This window comes from Geotrypetes seraphini, chromosome 13 (genome assembly GCF_902459505.1).
Source record: "Geotrypetes seraphini chromosome 13, aGeoSer1.1, whole genome shotgun sequence".
NCBI lineage: Eukaryota > Metazoa > Chordata > Amphibia > Gymnophiona > Dermophiidae > Geotrypetes > Geotrypetes seraphini.
Genome location: NC_047096.1, coordinates 3,485,154 through 3,505,269, shown reverse-complemented (window position 1 = coordinate 3,505,269; position 20,116 = coordinate 3,485,154). Strand labels below are relative to the sequence as shown.

The following is a 20,116-nucleotide window of genomic DNA, read 5'->3' as shown; positions in this document are numbered from 1 at the left end:
TCCCCCCTCACCCCCCACCATGAGATAAGGAGGGAAGGGCCTGCGATTCAGGTACAAAGAAAGTCAAAGTTACTGTGGCTGAATCTCAAATCTTTACCACAGATAAACCCAGCCTGACCCTGCTCCAGTGAAACAGAAACTGGCAGCCTCTGCCCTAGTACAAGAATGGATGATCTCGTTTTAATGCCTAATAGACATGGCTATGAAGGAGGCATTGTGGGCGAGGTGGGCCGCTTTTCAGCGCCTCTGTGTACCTTTTGATATTTTGCTGGATCCCAGTCTCTTAAAGCCCACTCAAGTTCCAGAGCTCACCAGAGGAGCACCCAACCTGCTAATTGATGGAACCCCCAAAGAGAGATTCTGCAAAGGCCCCGAGTCCTATCCTGGACACGCTCATTCACCTTGGCACCTTCCCAACAAATGCCAACGGCAGTGCCATTTCTCTGGCCCCCCCTGGCGCTGGGCCTCCATCACAATAGACTAGACCTCGAGTGAGAATCTTCCGTTCACCCTCGCCTCACAAATGTTGCTTCTAGTATGTCATATTTTAATGTTTTCTGTGGTAACTGGAATTTGTACGTATAATTTATTTATTGAAATATTTTGTGTAAACTGTTCAAAATAAATTATATATCCATGAGTGTTATTTTGTTTCTTGGGGCATGAAGACAAAGGGAGTAGAGTCTTTATGGGAATATAATGTAGGGCCAGCTTAGCCAGAAAGCAGACTAAACAACCACCAAGGGCCGCAGCATCCCAGGGGTGGCAAAAAGCAGCTGCAACCAAAGCAAAACAACAGATCCTGACTGCCAAAACGCAAAGAATCATTAGCCTGTATGTTTATATGGAAGCAGAGCTGAACTAACATTAAATTAGGCCCTACGCAAACAAATATTTCTGCACCCCCCCTCCTCCATCGAGCAGAGAAAAGTACAGAGCCTAGCTGCAAGTACGATATCAGTGTGTTGAACTTAGGGGTAGGGTTACCCGACGTCCGCGTTTCTCCGGATGGCTTTTCAATACCCGGCACTTTGTCCGGGTGTTGAAAAGCCTCCTCAAATCGCATCGGGCAGGCAGCGAGGGGTGAGGCTGGGCGGAGATGGGTGGAACTGGGTGTGCCTGGGGGGGGGGGGGGGGCGGGTCTGGGGGGGAGTCCGGATTTTCCAATTGGAAAATCTGACAACCCTAACGTAGGGGTGAATAATATGTGGAATAACTTGTAAGTTCCCTTCTTGGCTGAGCTGAAAACTTTTCAGCGGCCCCTCGTTAAGTTCAAACAATTTGCTATATAATTCCGAAATATTATGTAAACTGAGTTCTGGCTTTCATAGGGTTAAAATTAAAAAAAGATCCTCCCTGTTCAGCCCACGGCCCGCCCTGTCCCGTTCCGCACACAAACCTCATCTCTTCAGGGGCCACATCTGGAGGGCATCTGTGCACGCATGGGCGAAACGCTTTGATGTCCTGGTAAGCTTAACTTTAACCTAACACCAACCAATGGAAATACATCAGGAGGAGGGAAATGGCCTCTTATAGCTTTCTATAGAGAAAATATATTCAAATTCTGATAGTACCTCGAAATCCCTTCACTGCCAGATATTTTGTACAGTAACATTAAATCCTGCAAAGAAGCTTTTCAGGCCCTATGTAGCAAACCTTAACACCACCAAGGGACCCTCGGTCACAAGGGGACACCCGCTGAAACTCAGAGGAGGGAAATTTAGTGGTGACACCAGGAAGTATTTCTTCACAGAAAGGGTGGTAGATCACTGGAACAAACTTCCGGTGCAGGTGATCAAGGCCACCAGCGTGCTCGTCTTTAAGAATAAATGGGACATCCACGTGGGATCCCTACGGGGGGTCGAGCTAAGGAACTAGGTCATTAGCACTCAGATTTAATAGGGTGGGTCAATAGAGTGGGCAGACTTGATGGGCTGTGGCCCTTTTCTGCCGTCATCTTTCTATGTTTCACCTTTGAAAAGGCAGCACTGCTTTTATAAAACACAAAGTCGCCCTCTATTGGAAAAGGCAGACGCCTGCACATCCCTGGTCGAGAATGACATGGTGACATCCCGTGTCTGTTCCAGCCTTAAGATCCTTCTACACCAGCATTTTTCAATGCAGGGCTTGAGGGTCAGTGGCTGGGCCCATTCAGACTCTGATTCTTCCCTCTCTCTCCTTAAATTGGTTTCCCGCGGTTATTCACGGGGACGGGGACAATGACCCATTCATTTGTTTTAAAAATTTATGAATGGCTTAAATCTAAGCAAAGTACAAAACATTTACATGCACAATTTCAAGAACAAACATTATAAAATGCGGTAAACAAATGAGTCGATCTTCCCCACAAAATGTCCTTAACGCAGAATTCTTTAAATCTAAAACAAATAACAGAGTTAGAGAAAGGCGTCTTTGCAAGAATTCTATCACCGTGTCATATTCCCCCCACAAACTACCAGCAGAATCGCTCATGACCTGCTGCCATTATAGGCTTTCTCCAAGAAGAGAATAATATATACACGTGGAGGGGCATAATAAAAAAAAAAAGTCTCTAAGTCCCCTTTTGGCCTTAAACGTTGAAAGTAGAAACAGGGAAAATGGTCCATTATGAAAAAAAAGGAGGATTTTTTTGGATAATGTCCTGCCTCTACGTTCAGCTGTTTAAACGCCCAGACCACCACTACGTCTAAACTTACACCATATCATCAACCTAAAAAGCCTAACTCCCAAACGCCCAAAACAAGAGCTTTTAGGTGAAGGAGGAGCCAGTCCTTCGCCTAAAAGCTGGATTTTGTAACCGGTGTCTGTCAAACACAACACTGATTACAGAATCCCCCCCCCCCTACAACGATTGGGGCCTAAGGCTACTGGGCCTATTCCGGTTGGCCCAGGCACCTCAGGCCCCACCTATGGGCGGGGTTTGAGCTGCCTGGGCCAATCAGGCCTTAAGGCCAGCCATTCTGGGGATGGCTGGCATGTCGGACTGACGGGCTTGGCACCCATCCGTCCGACCAACGATTTTCAGGTATGGAGTGGGGGGGCCGATTGGGGATTTGGGGGTGCAGTCGTGGGGGGGTTGCGCCGAGGGCAGGAGGGCCTTGGATCCTTCGTACCCGTATTTTAGTGGGAGGTGGGGAGTAGGAGTTTCAGCAGGGCAGGAGGGCTTGGCCTCCCTCTTGCCCTTATGTCAGCAGGGGGGTTGCGGCTCGCAAAGGCAGGAAGACTTGGGCTCTCTCCTGCCCGGATCGTTGTCGGGGGGGGGGGGGGGGTGATGCATCACGGAGGGGGGAGATTGGCCATGCAATCACTCCTCTACCCGAACTGCCACAACCTACGGCAGGAGAGATTGGGCATCTCTCCTGCCGCGGGTTGTGGCAGTTCGGGTAGAGGGGTGATTGTATCGCAGCAGGGGAGATGAGCCATCTCTCCTGCCGCGATGGTTGCGGTGGGGGGGGGGGGTAGGTTGCCGGGCCGCCATCAGCTCAGCAGCCCCTTTTTCGGCACTTATACCTGTTTTGACTTGGTCTAAGTCAAAACGTATAAGTGCCGACTAGGCAATCTGCCTAAACATTTGGTTATACCTGCTGTACGCCTATGTCTAAGTCGGCCCACCTCCCACCCTTTCCCCTCCTCTAAAAACGCCTCTTTTTGCTCTATGCATTTAGAGGCAGGGGAAAGGCCTAAGCTGGTTTTAGATACGTCTAAAACCAGCTTTGATTATGGGTACTTGGATGATCAGGCTTTTTGATCGTCCAAGTAGCCATTGAGGCCACTTTTTAGACGTTGGGTTTTTTTAATTTATTATTATGAGCCCCACAGGGTATACACACAAATATCCAAAGATGTGCAAGAATACAGAGCCTCAGTTTACATTGCGAGGTTGTACCTAGAAGATATTATCACAGATGCTTGGTTTTGCATTTCTTAAAACTGAATTTGTGTCGGAAGAGTTGAGAAAAGACCTTAACCCCTTCTTACCTCTTAAGTGCTGAGGATGGAGGGATAAGCAGTAAAATGAGAAACAGACTTACCTTCACCAATTACAGAATAAAGCGCCCGAAATTCAAAACTGTCCCATAGCTAGTTAGCCCCCTGCCTATCCCCCACCTCCCAAAGCCCAGTCTCCTCCCTGCCCTGCCCTATACCCCCACCTTCATGGCCTGGCATCAACCCTGCCCTTTCCTATCACCCCCTCCTAGTCTGCATCTCCCACCCCCAAACCCAGTATAAAATATACAAACATGGTTTTCTTACCTGGGCACCGCAGACATATTTGCCCCTACAGTGGCTATTGACTGTTCTGGGCCTTGGATACACCTGAGCACATGTGAAGGGAATGGGGGAAGCTGGCTAATTATGACGCAGCACCGGGGGCTTTGCAAGTCCCACTCCCTGACTTTGCTGCATGGCTCTTCTGGGTGGTGCTGTGCCAGGGAAGAGGAGGCCTGAGTGGAGCAGAACGAGACCGGTGTGCACTGCGCGGCCACGAGGGCAGGCGTTTGGCAAATTTGTGTCCCATGGCTGCCTGCAAATTGGTTCGCTGCTCCGCTGTTGTAGCTTTAGCCGAGCCTCTAACTAGGGCTACCATATGGCTCCAGAAAAAGGAGGACGAATTGATACATCCGGGTTTTACCGAATGTGGCGCAGTGGTTAAAGCTACAGCCTCGCCACGCTGCACCTTGTGACCCTGGCAAGTCACTTATTCCCCCCATTGCCCCAGGTACATTAGATGGAGTGTGAGCTCACCAGGACAGACAAGGAAAAATGCTTGAGTAACTGAATAAACTCATGTAAACCGTTCTCAGGTGTCCTGGGAGAACGGTAGAGAAAACTGAATAACATAAGAAATGCCTGCACCGGATGAGACCATCTAGTCTGGCGATCCGCACACGCGGAGGCCCAGCCCTGGCCAATACCTTAGTTACTCGTATCCCTCAATGAGTCTTTCAAGAAGACGTGCGTCCAACTTGCCCTTAAATCCTCGAATGGTGGTTTCCTCCACAACCTCTTCCGGGAGAGCGTTCCAGGCGTTCACTACTCGCTGTGTGAAGCAGAACTTTCTGACATTTGTCCTGGCCCTGTCCCCGTCCCCCCACAGCTTCAGTCCATGACCTCTTGTCCGAGTCACCTTTGACAATGAATAAATGTCTCGATCTGTCCATTGCTTTCAATAGGCCTCCATTTCCTCAACAAAACTGCTGCCAAACAACACCCCCCCCCTTCCAACAAACCTGGACAGTTGCTCCGTAGCCCCCTCCATCTTGGGCGGCCCAGGCTACGATGCCAGCATGAAGCCCAGCACTATCTTCAGGAGCACGCAGGAACCCAAATGGGCATCGGGCTCACTCCCGAGCCTGTTGCTACCACAGGATTCAGTTTCTTGAGCAAATGCCTCTGAAGACTTTTTAATGTCTTGTTTGAATTTGGTTGGTTGGGTCGGCTCAGCTGTTCTGCCCAACAATGAAATTACAGCAAACAAGCATTTAGTTTGGAGGAATGATAGAAATGTGTATGGAAACATTAGAAAATGACTATCTTTTGTATTATATTATTGTATATTTATTTGATTCCTTCAATACAATGTTATAAATTAAAACAAACAAAAAAAAGCCTTTAGGAGGATTCACTAACAGGAACCGAATCTCGGTCGTTGTGCTGATTGGTCAGTATGCAGCCTTCCAAGGGATTCGGAAAAGACACCGAATCCCCAGGGTCAGGGCCTTCAGTGGAGATGGAGAATGCCCTGACCTCATGCCACCGAATCCACTGCTACCATGGAATGTAGTTACTACATCATCTTTGAGATTCTAGAATCCTGAAACGCTGGCATTCGATTTGGAACGTTGGCGATTCGATTTGGAACCTCAGCTGCCGCTTGGGCACCAGCACTACAACTCCCAGGACGCCCCGCGGCAGGGGCCCTGCCTGGGTGATTGGCTGCCGTAGGCGTGGCGGGCCGCGCGCCCCTCGGAGTGGCCATGGCTCGCGGCAGGACGGCGCTGGTGGCGCTCGCGGCGCTGGGGGTGACGGCGCTGCTGCTGCTGAGAAGCGGCCTCTGCCCTGAGCCGTCGCCGCTGCCGCTGAGAAGCCGACGCGGGCTGCTGGGCTTCGGAGTCCAGGAGAAGGAGCAGCTGCGGGAGGCGCTGACAGGTCGAGGCACCCTTTGCACCACTTGTAGAGGTGGAAGAGCTGCACGCTTTGCTGCAACTCCTGGATTGCTAGCCCAGAATCCTCTCTTCAGCTCTCCATGCTGTTTTCTGCATTTGACAGTGTGCATGGAGCATGCATGGGGCACTGGGAGAATCTGGTAAAGAGTTGCACGCTTCTGCTCACTGCATCCCTTTGCTGCAACTCCTGTATTTGTAGCCCAGAATCCCCTCTTCAGCTCTCCATGCTGTTTTCTGCATTTGACAGTGTGCATGGAGCATGCATGGGGCACTGGGAGAATCTGCTCTTCAGCTGTCTGTATTGTAAAGAGTTGCAAGCTTCTGCTCACTGCATCCCTTTGCTGCAACTCCTGTATTGCTAGCCCAGAATCCTCTCTTCAGCTCTCCATGCTGTTTTCTGCATTTGACAGTGTGCATGGAGCATGCATGGGGCACTGGGAGAATCTGGTAAAGAGTTGCACGCTTCTGCTCACTGCATCCCTTTGCTGCAACTCCTGTATTTGTAGCCGAGAATCCCCTCTTCAGCTCTCCATGCTGTTTTCTGCATTTGACAGTGTGCATGGAGCATGCATGGGGCACTGGGAGAATCTGCTCTTCAGCTGTCTGTATTGTAAAGAGTTGCAAGCTTCTGCTCACTGCATCCCTTTGCTGCAACTCCTGTATTTGTAGCCCAGAATCCCCTCTTCAGCTCTCCATGCTGTTTTCTGCATTTGACAGTGTGCATGGAGCATGCATGGGGCACTGGGAGAATCTGCTCTTCAGCTGTCTGTATTGTAAAGAGTTGCAAGCTTCTGCTCACTGCATCCCTTTGCTGCAACTCCTGTATTGCTAGCCCAGAATCCTCTCTTCAGCTCTCCATGCTGTTTTCTGCATTTGACAGTGTGCATGGAGCATGCATGGGGCACTGGGAGAATCTGGTAAAGAGTTGCACGCTTCTGCTCACTGCATCCCTTTGCTGCAACTCCTGTATTTGTAGCCGAGAATCCCCTCTTCAGCTCTCCATGCTGTTTTCTGCATTTGACAGTGTGCATGGAGCATGCATGGGGCACTGGGAGAATCTGCTCTTCAGCTGTCTGTATTGTAAAGAGTTGCAAGCTTCTGCTCACTGCATCCCTTTGCTGCAACTCCTGTATTTGTAGCCCAGAATCCCCTCTTCAGCTCTCCATGCTGTTTTCTGCATTTGACAGTGTGCATGGAGCATGCATGGGGCACTGGGAGAATCTGCTCTTCAGCTGTCTGTATTGTAAAGAGTTGCAAGCTTCTGCTCACTGCATCCCTTTGCTGCAACTCCTGTATTGCTAGCCCAGAATCCTCTCTTCAGCTCTCCATGCTGTTTTCTGCATTTGACAGTGTGCATGGAGCATGCATGGGGCACTGGGAGAATCTGGTAAAGAGTTGCACGCTTCTGCTCACTGCATCCCTTTGCTGCAACTCCTGTATTTGTAGCCGAGAATCCCCTCTTCAGCTCTCCATGCTGTTTTCTGCATTTGACAGTGTGCATGGAGCATGCATGGGGCACTGGGAGAATCTGCTCTTCAGCTGTCTGTACACTTTTGCACGCTTCTGCTCACTTTTAGCTCAAACCTCCTACTATCTTTGTCGCCTTTTGCTGGACCGCTTCGCCAGCTACGGTCTCCAGAATTGAACACTACTCATGAACACCTCCATTCTTCTCCCGGCTATGCCTCTCTCTAGATATCCTAGCATCCTTCTGGCTACAGCCATTGCCTTGGCACACAGTTTCTGCACCTTCAGATTCTCAGACACAATTGCTCCAAGGTCCCTTCCTCTTTGGTGCATATCAGCCTCTCACCTCCCAGCTTCCTCGTATTTCTACTCCTCAAATGCATTGCTGTGCACTTCTTTGCCTTAAATTTTAGTTGCCAGACCTTAGACCATTCTTCTAACTTTTGCAGATCCTCTGGGGTGTCCACCCTGTGGTCCAGAGACCAGTGAGGATGTTGGACCTATCTCTGCTTTGTCTTATGGTCTGGTTCTTGAGAGGGCATGGCTACGGAAGCAGTTACACAACGGGGGTGAGCAGCGCCCAGGGCAGTTGTGCTCCTCTCCCACCCTCTTCCCTGCCCCCCTGTTGCACGTGCACCCCTTCCCCATACCTTTTTATCTATGTCGCAAGTAGCTGCTCGCTTCAGGGCTCTCTCTGACATGAATTCCTAGGCACGGGTTAGAGAGAGCGCCAAAGCCAACGTGAGCAGCTACTTCGTGGCTGTTCACGACGAAGATAAAAAGATACGGGAAGGGGCGGGGGGGGGTGCCAGTACCCCCCTCACTACGCCACTGCAGAAGTGAAAAAGTTCAGGCAGAGTAATGTCAGTCACATCAAAGATCTACATCACTGTCTTATGTTTCGAGTATGGTGGTGCCAGGATCGGTTTTGGAAACACTGGAGTTTCTGCAGGACGGCTTTGACAGAGTTTTTCTGATGGCTTCTCTCAAAGATCAGGTGTTGACACTGGCCTGTTTTCAGGGCCTAGTCTGAGATAAACTGTTGCCCAACTGCTTATCCAGATGTGGTGAAGTTCCTCAAGGGAGTTAAGCTCTTTTGGCCCCCATAGCATCCTGGGATTTAAATTTAATTTTGACCATTTTGCCACATGGTTTCGTTAAGCCTTTGAGTACTCTTAAACATGTCATGTTGAAGACGGAATTTCTGGCAGCTACTTCTTGGCCCGGAGAATTTCTGAGCTACAGGCCTTGTCTTGTAGAGAGCTCTTAAGAACATGTCCAGTGGTCCATCGTGACCAGCAGTCTGCTCACGCGGCGGCCCTTGGTCAAAGACTGAGACTAGCCCTACCTGCGTACGTTCTTCTTGGTCTTCTCTGGGGAGAAAGTGGCGTGGCTCCCTTTTCCTTCCCAAGGTGGTTTCACCATTCCATGTGAACCAGAGTATTTCCATTGCGGTCTTACGTGATATCCCAAAGGTGATAAGGCAACGCAAAAGTCCTTGCTTCCTATCAGGCAAATCTTTTCAGGCAGGATGTTCAGGAATTTAGATGTTCAGACAGACTGATCATTCCATTTGGGGATCAATATGGGGAAAGGCAATGCATTAAGAAAGTTGATGCCTCTACTTATATTCTGAAGGGGCGTCAGGTACCAGCACAACTGAAAGCACATTCTGCCAGAGCGCAGGTGGCCTTGTGGACAGAGCACAGTCTTCTTTTTCTCCACAAGAATCTGTTGAGCAGCCACTCGGGTCCTCTCTACTTGCTTTGGTGAAGCATTGGATTGACATTCAAGCTAGGCAGGTGAAGGAGTCTCGATGGCAATTTTTGGAGTGTTCCACACATGATGGTTACTCCTGCAGTATTTTCCATGCATCTGAGCTGGTATGCAAGGACGCTAAGGAAGAAGAAATTGGGGCTTACCTGCTAAGTTTCTTTCCTTTAGCCTTTCCAGTTAGGGTAAGCCTCTCTGTCAGTGGAGGAGTCTTTTTGTTTGGAGAGTGACAATAGATGTGGCAGAGATTTCAGTAGGATTAGATGAGTTTATTGATAAGTATGTGGGTAGTTCTTTCTTTTTTTTCTGCTGCCTGTCTGTGTTGGTGTTAAAATGGAAAAAAAAGAGAATGCAAGCATGGGGGGGGTAGAGAGAGAGAGAGAATGTTCTTGGGTTAGTCCATCTAGCTTTTGCATGGATGAGGTTTGCACAGGGTGGTTATAGAGTTCCCAGAACTCAGTTCTTCTTCTCAGGTAGGTACAGTAAATCTTTTTGCTCAATGTGTAAATGCTGAATAATTTATTAAAAATCTAGGCATTGGCATAGTCACCAGACCTGATGTGGAATAACGGTTGACGTATTAGGCCATATGGAAGGCGTTAAGAGTGACTGGCAGTGACAGTGAGTATAACACTGCAAAGCGAGTTAAACACTGGGACGTTAATTTGTAAACCACCCTGAACAAGATTTTTCTTCTGAGATTTTATAAATAATCTCATTTTACGTTCCGCTACTAACCCTTAGGCAAACCCCTGGAGTTCCTGGTACCTTGTCTCTGTCGTACAAACATCTCCTGCTGGGCCACAGTGCCATCTACTGGTGAAGATCAAAGTTCCGCACTTAAAGATGTAACACGAATGACTAAAGCAGTAACATAGGCTTAATTAGCATTTATATAGCGCTACCAGACATACGTAGCTTTGTACAGAGTCACAAAGAAGACAGTCCCTGCTCAAAGGAGCTTACAAGACAGACAAAAAGGGTGCCATGGATACTGTATGTGTTTTGCTCCTATTACGTTAACAGGAAGTTGTATGTTTATTAAGGTACTTATATACTGCCCTTTGCAGTACCATCAAGGCGGTTTTTGCATTCAAGTACTCAGTGGAGTAATGGAGGATTAAGTGACTTTCCCAGGGCCACAGGGAGCAACAGGGGGATGGAGCCCACAATCTCAGGGTGCCGAGGCAGTGGTTTTAACTGCTGAGCCACTCCTGCTCCTAGGTAAAGCAGCCTCAGCTATAGGATAAAGAGAAGTGGTGGGAGAGCGAGGGGTAAAGCCTGGGAGGGGCGCAGAGCAGGGTTAGAAGAATTGAGTATGGACCTCGTTTCTATGCTGTTCATCGACATCTGTGAGCAGAGCAGAGCAGGGCAGCAAAGTGTGAGGAAGGAGCAAGTGGGTCGATTTTTTTTACACTGTCCAAAATTACAGAGACTAGGGGACACTCAGTGAAGTTACAGGGAAATGCTTTGAAACCCAAGAGGAGGAAATATTTTTTCACTCAGAGAATACTTAAGCTCTTGGAATGCGTTGCCAGAAGTAGTGGTAAGGACAGTTAATGTAGCTGGTTTTAAGAAAGGTTTGGACAAGTTCCTGGAGGAAAAGCCCATAGTCTGCTATTGAGACAGAAGCCACTGCTTGCCCTGGATCAGAATGTTGCTACTCTGTGATTCTGGAATGTTGCTGCTCTTTGGGTTTTGGCCAGGTACTGGTGACCTAGATTGGCCACTGTGGGGATGGACCAATGGTCTGATCCAGTAAAGCTATTCTTATGTTCTTATGTGAGCTGGTCCCATGAGAGAGTGAAGGAGTGTGTGTGTTTGTTGGGGGGGAGGGTATTAGCCTGCTGTAGCCAATGTGAGAAAGCTCATTGAAGGAGGAGGTGGAATTGGCCAGCTGCTGTCCTATGAGAGAATAAGTCCACTGTGATTACATTGGGGGGGGGGGAGCTGTGAAGGGGGAGCATTGTAGTGGCAGTTCTGTCTTATTGTTTAGTGATTTGCTTTTGACTCTGTCCATTGCATTTTTTTTAGGAGCTATCAGGATCCCGACAGTCTCCTTCTCTCCTGGCAACGTGACTACCACTGCAATGGAGGAGTTCGGCGCTTACATTCGTAAAGGTAGCGTTCTCTCCTGTCTCAGGATGGTGTGGGGGAGGGGGATACAGAAACTGAATTGGCAGCCCATTGTGGCATCTGCGAGTCATTCCCTTGGGGAACAGTCTCCAGACTGCTTTAAACTTCATTGGCAAATCTGATTTAAAATGCCGTTGTTGGTTTTTAAGGGCCTCCCAAAATTTCCACCCTCATTCCACCTAGCACAACCAGAGGAAGATCGGTCACTATGTGGAAAGATCTTCCTCTAGAACAGTCAGTCTCAAACCTTTTTAGCTCCGGCACACTAAACGGAGCAAATGGTTTTTGTGGCACATTGTAAATGAAATTATAAAATTGCAAAACCAAAAAAATAATTAAATTTGAGAGTTATTTATTTAAAGTTCTTTAAGCTGTGTATGGGTAATTTTAACAATAGTGAAACTAAAGTAAATAGAATAGAATTGCTAATCAATCCGATGGATGTGCTTGTTTTTGAATGCAAATTAACTTAAAATGTAGCTCGATAGTCAACAAGCAAACCCGCATTTCATCATCCATCATCTGCAGTCTTTTGTAAGAGCTGAAAATCCAAGTTCGCAGAGATAAGAAGATCCAAATGGTAATCAAACCTTGATTGGACTATTGCTACTCCTTGGGTTTTGGCCAGGTACTAGTGACCTGGATTGGCCACCGTGAGAATGGGCTACTGGACTTGATGGACCATTGGTCTGACCCAGTGAGGCTATTCTTATGTTCTTAAGTAAGGATAACTACTGCATAAAAATTTTTTTAAAAAAACTAAAATTACTTGCTGTTAGTTTTCAAGGACCAATCGCATCAAAGAATGATGCTTATCTGGGCAGTTGTATCCCGCACACAGACTCTCACAGCATTGACAGACTGTTGCGTACGCAACATATTGTACATGTCATCTATTCTAGTGTGTACTTATGAAGGGAATTTTTAAAAATAAACCCCACCTTTTACAAAAGCATAGCACGGTTTTTAGTGCTGGCTGCAGCAGTAACAGCTCTGACGCTTATAGGAATTCTTTGAGCGCAGGAGCTATTACCGCCACGGCCAGTGATAAAAAAACACGTAAAATTCTGGAATCTCTCATGGCGCACCCGGAATCTCTTCGGGACACGCCATTGTGCTGTGGCATACAGTTTGAGAGACACTGCGCTGGAACAATGGTATTCAACCCACGGCCAGTCGGGTTTTCAGGATATCCACAATGAATATGGATGACAGAGACTTTGAAAACCCGACTGGCCAGGTGGTCCCTGAGGACTGGGTTGAATACCGCTGCTCTAGAATGATGACGGATAATCTCTCTTGTATAGGAGGCCGTGAAAAACACACTTATTTCAAAAGGCATGAAGTTATCAAGTTTCAAGTTTATTAGGATTTTTATATACCGCCTATCAAGGTTATCTAAGTGGTTTTTACAATCAGGTACTCAAGCATTTTTCCCTCTCTGTCCTGGTGGGCTGACAATCTATCTAACGTACCTGGGGCCATGGAGGATTAAGTGACTTGCCCAGGGTCACAAGGAGCAGCGCGGGGTTTGAACCCACAATATCGGCAGATGCACCTGCTTTCCTTGAATGGCAGTTGGAATGTAGTAATTTGAGTGGTTGTAAACTTTTATTTTTCTTTGCTGCGATAGAATGGACTAAAGCAGGGGTAGGCAATTCCGGTCCTCGAGAGCCGGAGCCAGGTCAGGTTTTCAGAATCTCCACAATGACTATGTATGAGATGGATTTGCATGCACTGCCTCCTTGAGATGCAAATCTGTCTCATGCATATTTATTGTGGCTATCCTGAACACCTGACCTGGCTCCGGCTCTCAAGGACTGGAATTGCCTACCCCTGGACTAAAGTTTGATATATAATTTTTTTTATTTAGTGTTGTTTTCATTTTGTGTGACCTGCAAGATTATATGGATAAGGATAAAAAATTCAAAGCGTGTTCTCGCCCATTTGCTGATTCCGGCTCCTCTGTTTCTTCTCTCCCTCGCAGTCTTCCCTCGAGTCTTCTCCTCCAGCTTTGTTCACCATGAGGTGGTTGGAGGGTTCAGCCATCTCTTCACAGTGCACGGCTCCGACCCCCTCCTCCAGCCGTACATGCTTCTCGCTCACCTGGATGTGGTGCCGGCCTCTGACGAGGGCTGGGAAGTACCCCCTTTCTCTGGCCAGGAGCGTGATGGGTTTCTGTATGGCCGAGGGACGCTAGATGACAAGAACGCAGCAATGGTAACATAGAAACATAGAAGATGACGGCAGAAAAGGGCTACAGCCCATCAAGTCTGCCCACTCTGCTTACTCACCCCCTGTCTATGCCCTAATGACCCAATTTCCTTATCTTGACCCTCGTAGGGATCCCACATGGGTATCCCATTTATTCTTAAAGTCTGGCACGCTGTCTGCCTCGATCACCTGCACTGGAAGCTTGTTCCAATGATCAACCACTCTCTCTGTGAAGAAATACTTTCTGGTGTCGCCATGAAATTTTCCGCCCCTGAGTTTGAGCGGGTGCCCTCTTGTGGCCGAGGGTCCCTTGAGAAAGAAAACATCATCTTCCACTTCGACACGTCCCGTGAGGTACTTAAATGTTTCGATCACGTCTCCCCTCTCCCTAGGTTCCTCGAGAGTGTTGTTCAGTCTCTCTTCGTACGAGAGACCCTTGAGCCCCGAGATCATCCTGGTGGCCGTCCGCTGAACCGATTCAATTCTGCGCACATCTTTACTGTAATGTGGCCTCCAGAATTGTAAGTGATAGAGGCGGGAGATGTAACGGGCCTTTTTAATTAAGACCTTGGAGATGTGTCAGAAGCAGACGGGTCCACCCGACTTGCGAAATAACACAGAAGAGTTTTGTGCCAAGTCTTATGAACTTCAGCCTCAGTTCTAATTTCAGCCAAGGTGGGGCAGGGGTTGCAAGATCCCACTTTCACGCACCAGCTGCAACTTGCTCAAGTTTATCTGCTTAGGTCCCAAATATAAGTTTCCATACCCTTCTATCGCTATAAGAGGTTTCTCTTTTCAGGCTGCTAAATTGAATGTTTGGTTTGGAAAAATCATGCTAGGAGATTCTTCTTATTTCAATTTTAGAAAATGATTAAACACACAACTATTTGATAATTTTGTATCCTAACGCACTCTTTTGTCTTTCAAAATAACTGTTTTTCTTATATTTTATAACTTCATGTATTTCTATTATGAATTGTATTTTTTTTCGCTGCATGCTCAGCTCTACTTGTTGTGAACCGCCTAGAACCATTTCTGGTCTGGCGGTATATAAGAATAAAATTATTATATTATTATTATTTACCACTTTTTTTACTACTCCTAATCATTTCTATAGCACTACTAGACGTACGTAGCACTGTACATCAAAACACAGAAGAGACAGTCCCTGCTCCAAAGAGCTTACAATCTAGTCAAGACAGACCAACTGGACAAGAAGGCGCATCAATACACAGGGCTCAGGTGGGGGAATTACAGAGGGAAGGATAAGACAGATAGGCTTAGAAGGTGGGTTGGAGTTGGGAATTGAAGCAGCTTCAAAGAAGGGGACTTTGAGTCTGGATCTGAATACTGCCAGAGTCACAGCTTGACATATTTTGCAGCCCAAATGGAAGACCTTACATTTCTTATCTTGAAATCTTAGCTGCCAAATTTCAGACCATTCTTCAAGCTTCACCAGGTCTTTCCTCATATAATTCACACCATCTGGGGTGTCTACTCTATTGCAGATTTTGGTATCCACAAAGAGGCAAATCTTACCTGACAGTCCTTCAGCAATATCATTTATAAAAATGTTAAAAAGAACAGAACCTTGAGGCACACCACTGGTAACACCCCTTTCCTGAGAGCGATCTCCATTGATCACTACCCTCTGTCGCCTTCCACTCAACCAGTTCCCGTCACTTTGGAACCCATCCTAAGGGCACTCGGTTTATTTATTAGATGTCTGTGTGGAACACTGTCAAAGGCTTTGCTAAAATCTAAATACACCACATCCTCTATCCAATTCTCTGGTCACCCAGTCAAAGAAATTGATCAGATTTGTCTGACAAGACCTACCTCTAGTAAATCCATGTTGCCTCCAGTCCTGTAATCCACAGATTTCCAGAAATTTCACCATTCTCTGTTTTAAAAACGTTTCCATTAATTTGCTTACCACAGAAGTCAGACTTATTACTGGCCTGTTAATTCCCTACTTCTTCCTTACTTCCACTTTTGTGGAGAGGGACCACATCCGCCCTTCTCCAGTCCTCCGATACCACTCCCGACTCTAGAGACTCATTGAAAAGGTCAATCAGCGGAGCCACGAGAACTTCCCTAAGTTCCTTCAGCACCCTCGGATGTACACTGGCCCCATCTACCTTTATTTTAGCTAGCTCCTCATGAACACAACCCTTTGAAAATCCATCAGGGTCTATTACTCCTCCATCCCTATTCATGTTTATCTGCTGCGGTTCCCCTCCCGGCGCTTCAGCCCTGAACACAGAACAGAAATATTTGTTTAGCAATTCAGCCTTCTTTTTATCAGTAAAAGAGCTTCTCTCCTAACTGCAGGGGATTCTCCAAGCACTAGAGTTCCTGCTGAAGAGGAACTACAAGCCCATCCGATCCTTCTACATTGCCATTGGGCACGATGAAGAGGTAGGAACTGGTATCTGCTGTTGAATTTGCCTGTGCACCTTCTGCTGTTAAATGTTCCTTCTGTTTCACGGGCCTGTTTCTCCTGCTATAACATATGCCTGCTACGGTCCTTCTCTTGTAGGTGCCTGTGTTCCTCCTGCTCTTAACTTGCGCCTGCTACGTTCCTTCTCTTGTAGGTGCCTGTGTTCCTCCTGCTCTTAACTTGCGCCTACTACGCTCCTTCTCTTGTAGGTGCCTGTGTTCCTCCTGCTCTTAACTTGCGCCTGCTACGTTCCTTCTCTTGTAGGTGCCTGTGTTCCTCCTGCTCTTAACTTGTGCCTACTACGCTCCTTCTCTTGTAGGTGCCTGTGTTCCTCCTGCTCTTAACTTGTGCCTGCTACGTTCCTTCTCTTGTAGGTGCCTGTGTTCCTCCTGCTCTTAACTTGCGCCTACTACGCTCCTTCTCTTGTAGGTGCCTGTGTTCCTCCTGCTCTTAACTTGCGCCTGCTACGGTCCTTCTCTTGTAGGTGCCTGTGTTCCTCCTGCTCTTAACTTGTGCCTACTACGCTCCTTCTCTTGTAGGTGCCTGTGTTCCTCCTGCTCTTAACTTGCGCCTGCTACGTTCCTTCTCTTGTAGGTGCCTGTGTTCCTCCTGCTCTTAACTTGTGCCTACTACGCTCCTTCTCTTGTAGGTGCCTGTGTTCCTCCTGCTCTTAACTTGCGCCTGCTACGTTCCTTCTCTTGTAGGTGCCTGTGTTCCCCCTGCTCTTAACTTGCGCCTGCTACGGTCCTTCTCTTGTAGGTGCCTGTGTTCCCCCTGCTCTTAACTTGCGCCTGCTACGGTCCTTCTCTTGTAGGTGCCTGTGTTCCTCCTGCTCTTAACTTGCGCCTGCTACGGTCCTTCTCTTGTAGGTGCCTGTGTTCCCCCTGCTCCTAACTTGCGCCTGCTACGGTCCTTCTCTTGTAGGTGCCTGTGTTCCTCCTGCTCTTAACTTGCGCCTGCTACGTTCCTTCTCTTGTAGGTGCCTGTGTTCCTCCTGCTCTTAACTTGCGCCTACTACGCTCCTTGTCTTGTAGGTGCCTGTGTTCCTCCTGCTCTTAACTTGCGCCTGCTACGTTCCTTCTCTTGTAGGTGCCTGTGTTCCTCCTGCTCTTAACTTGCGCCTACTACGCTCCTTCTCTTGTAGGTGCCTGTGTTCCTCCTGCTCTTAACTTGCGCCTACTACGCTCCTTCTCTTGTAGGTGCCTGTGTTCCTCCTGCTCTTAACTTGCGCCTGCTACGTTCCTTCTCTTGTAGGTGCCTGTGTTCCTCCTGCTCTTAACTTGCGCCTACTACGCTCCTTCTCTTGTAGGTGCCTGTGTTCCTCCTGCTCTTAACTTGCGCCTACTACGTTCCTTCTCTTGTAGGTGCCTGTGTTCCTCCTGCTCTTAACTTGCACCTGCTACGCTCCTTCTCTTGTAGGTGCCTGTGTTCCCCCTGCTCTTAACTTGCGCCTGCTACGGTCCTTCTCTTGTAGGTGCCTGTGTTCCCCCTGTTCTTAACTTGCGCCTGCTACGGTCCTTCTCTTGTAGGTGCCTGTGTTCCCCCTGTTCTTAACTTGCGCCTGCTACGGTCCTTCTCTTATAGGTGCCTGTGTTCCCCCTGCTCTACTTGCCTGAATTCCTCCTTTCTAGCCCTGTCTGTCTGTTTCTCACTCTGTTAAAAACTCTATTAATAGACCGTGTTTACAATCACAAATTGCAGGTCAACTTAAGAGCCTGGTGGAGCTGCTGCCTTTCATGACGGAAACAAACTCACTGAGAATTGAAACATATTGTTTGGGATTTTGTAGGTATCGGGGCGTGATGGCGCTAGAAAAATCGCATCAAAACTGGAGAGCGCAGGTGTGAGGCTTTCCTTCTTGTCCGATGAGGGTCTGGCAGTGCTGGATGGGGTGATGAAAGGCATCGAGAGGCCTGTGGCCCTGTAAGTCCCCCGTCCTGCTTATCCCTTCTAAAGTGCTACTTGCCATATGCAATGCTGTACACATTACATACAGGTACTTTCTCTGTTGCTAAAGGGCTCACAGTCTAAGGCACAGGTGTCAAAGTCGGTCCTCGAGGGCCGGAATCCAGTCGGGTTTTCAGGATTTCCCCAATGAATATGCATGAGATCTATTTGCATGCACTGCTTTCAATGCATATTCATTGGGGAAATCCTGAAAACCCGACTGGATTATGGCCCTCGAGGAGGGACTTTGACACCCCTGGTCTAAGGTGTATTTTTCTACCTGGTGCAATGGAGGATTAAGTGCCTTGCCCAAGGTCACAAGGAGCTGCAGTAGGATTGTTCTTAGGCCGCCGCACTAGCCATTAAGTTCCTCCTCCTCTCCAGGGAAGGTGAAGAGCTGCAGAGAGTGAGATTGGTGTCCGTAGCCCTGTTTGTAAATGGAGGGAGGAAGGCAGAGATGCCAAGTTACCCTGTTCCAGTCTGGAAACTTTTTGGCCGGTCCTGGTTTTGAACTTGCATCCCAATGCGGTGTTCCTGATTCTACCCATTAAAATCGGTGTTGCAAGTCCCGCAGTGCTCCAGAAATCCAGCACTGTCCCAGAATCTCCAGCTTGGAACTGGGTAACGTGGCATTTCTGGGACTGTGGCGCATCCGAGTGGTGTCTGTGGCCCTGAACATGTAAGCAGGTTCGTAAGGAGGTGTGGTGTGTGTGATAAGTGGGAGCTGGGAACGGAGCTGTGGAGTGGCAGTGGAACCACTATAGAAGGTCTCACTGACTTTTGTCCTGTTCTTCTTCCCTGTAAGTCCATCTCATCTCTTCCCTGTTTCTTGAAGCCTAGCTTATAGAGACTTGTAGGGATGAGGCTTCACACAGGACTCAGATGGGACGAGGCATCCCTAAATGGAAGGCCTATAACCCTTTTATTGAGTATCTTAACTCCCTTATTTACTTATCTAATGCTTTGCAAGGTTACAGTCTCATCATGCATTTACAGTGCGGATTATACCAAGGTAACTCCCTTGTTTACATATCTAATGTGATTCTCAAAGCTACCATCTCATGTGACATCTGAATACATTATAACGGTTACAATAAAGTGATTCCCTTGTTTACACATCTAATACTTCTAAAAGCTTACCATAGCATGTGACATTCTAAAGGTTATAATGCATGCACCTCGTGATCATCCTTAAGCTCAGTGCGTGACAGAGGCCTGCTTTTGCACGCAGGCAACGTACTGTCTGCTGCCCATATAAGGACTACTTAAACAAGATAATTGTGGTCATTGTTTAATTTTCCATGCTTTTACCTGTTGTATTCTTTTATTGATTGTTGTTATGTATTTTATATACACCAATTGTATGTATTTTTCCCTTGTTGTGAACCGCTTTGAACTTTTGGTATAGTGGTATACAAAAAAAAAATTATTATTATTATAAAACACTTTTACCAAGATTAGCAAACATGAACCCAATCTTAGCCTGCTCGAGTTAATTTAAATGTAAAAAAGGAGGAAAAAGCTTCAATCAAATATGGTTGTTTTTTTTTTTTTTTTTCAACTAAAGAAATATAAAACTGTTGAAATAAATAAAATAAAATTGGGGAGAGAGATGTAGCAATGATAATAATAAAAGAAAAAGATGACGGGGGTTGGAATGGGTGAGAGGAGAGGGGTGAGTTTAAGAACATAAGAATAGCCTTACTGGGTCAGACCAATGGGCCATCAAGCCCACTAGCCCGTTCTCACGGTGGCCAATCTAGGTCCCTAGTACCTGGCCAAAACCCAAGGTATAGCAACATTCCTTGGTACCGATCCAGGGCAAGCAGTGGCTTCCCCCATGTCTTTCTCAATAACAGACTGTGGACTTTTCCTCCAGGAACTTGTCCAAACCTTTCTTAAAACCAGCTACGCGATCCGCTCTTACCACAACCTCTGGCAACGTGTTCCAGAGCTTGACTATTCTCTG

At 47.5% G+C, this 20,116-nt stretch overlaps 1 protein-coding gene across 4 annotated transcripts in view; it reads left to right on the top strand.

Annotated features, from left to right (window-relative positions):
• The first annotated feature begins 1,448 nt into the window (after positions 1-1,448).
• The window catches only part of PM20D1 (peptidase M20 domain containing 1), a 28,909-nt gene continuing 10,241 nt past the window's right edge, over positions 1,449-20,116 (top strand). Inside the window, exons 1-6 of one of the 4 annotated variants that reach the window (XM_033918829.1) lie at positions 5,851-6,150; positions 8,084-8,203; positions 11,442-11,528; positions 13,531-13,763; positions 16,092-16,178; positions 17,990-18,123. In XM_033918829.1, coding sequence (XP_033774720.1) covers positions 5,979-6,150; positions 8,084-8,203; positions 11,442-11,528; positions 13,531-13,763; positions 16,092-16,178; positions 17,990-18,123 — 833 coding nt within the window. In that variant the 5' untranslated portion in view covers positions 5,851-5,978. Of the gene's footprint in view, positions 1,468-5,850; positions 6,151-8,083; positions 8,204-11,441; positions 11,529-13,530; positions 13,764-16,091; positions 16,179-17,989; positions 18,124-20,116 lie in introns of those variants that run through there. The other 3 variants (XM_033918827.1, XM_033918830.1, XM_033918828.1) reach the window with 3 other exon arrangements.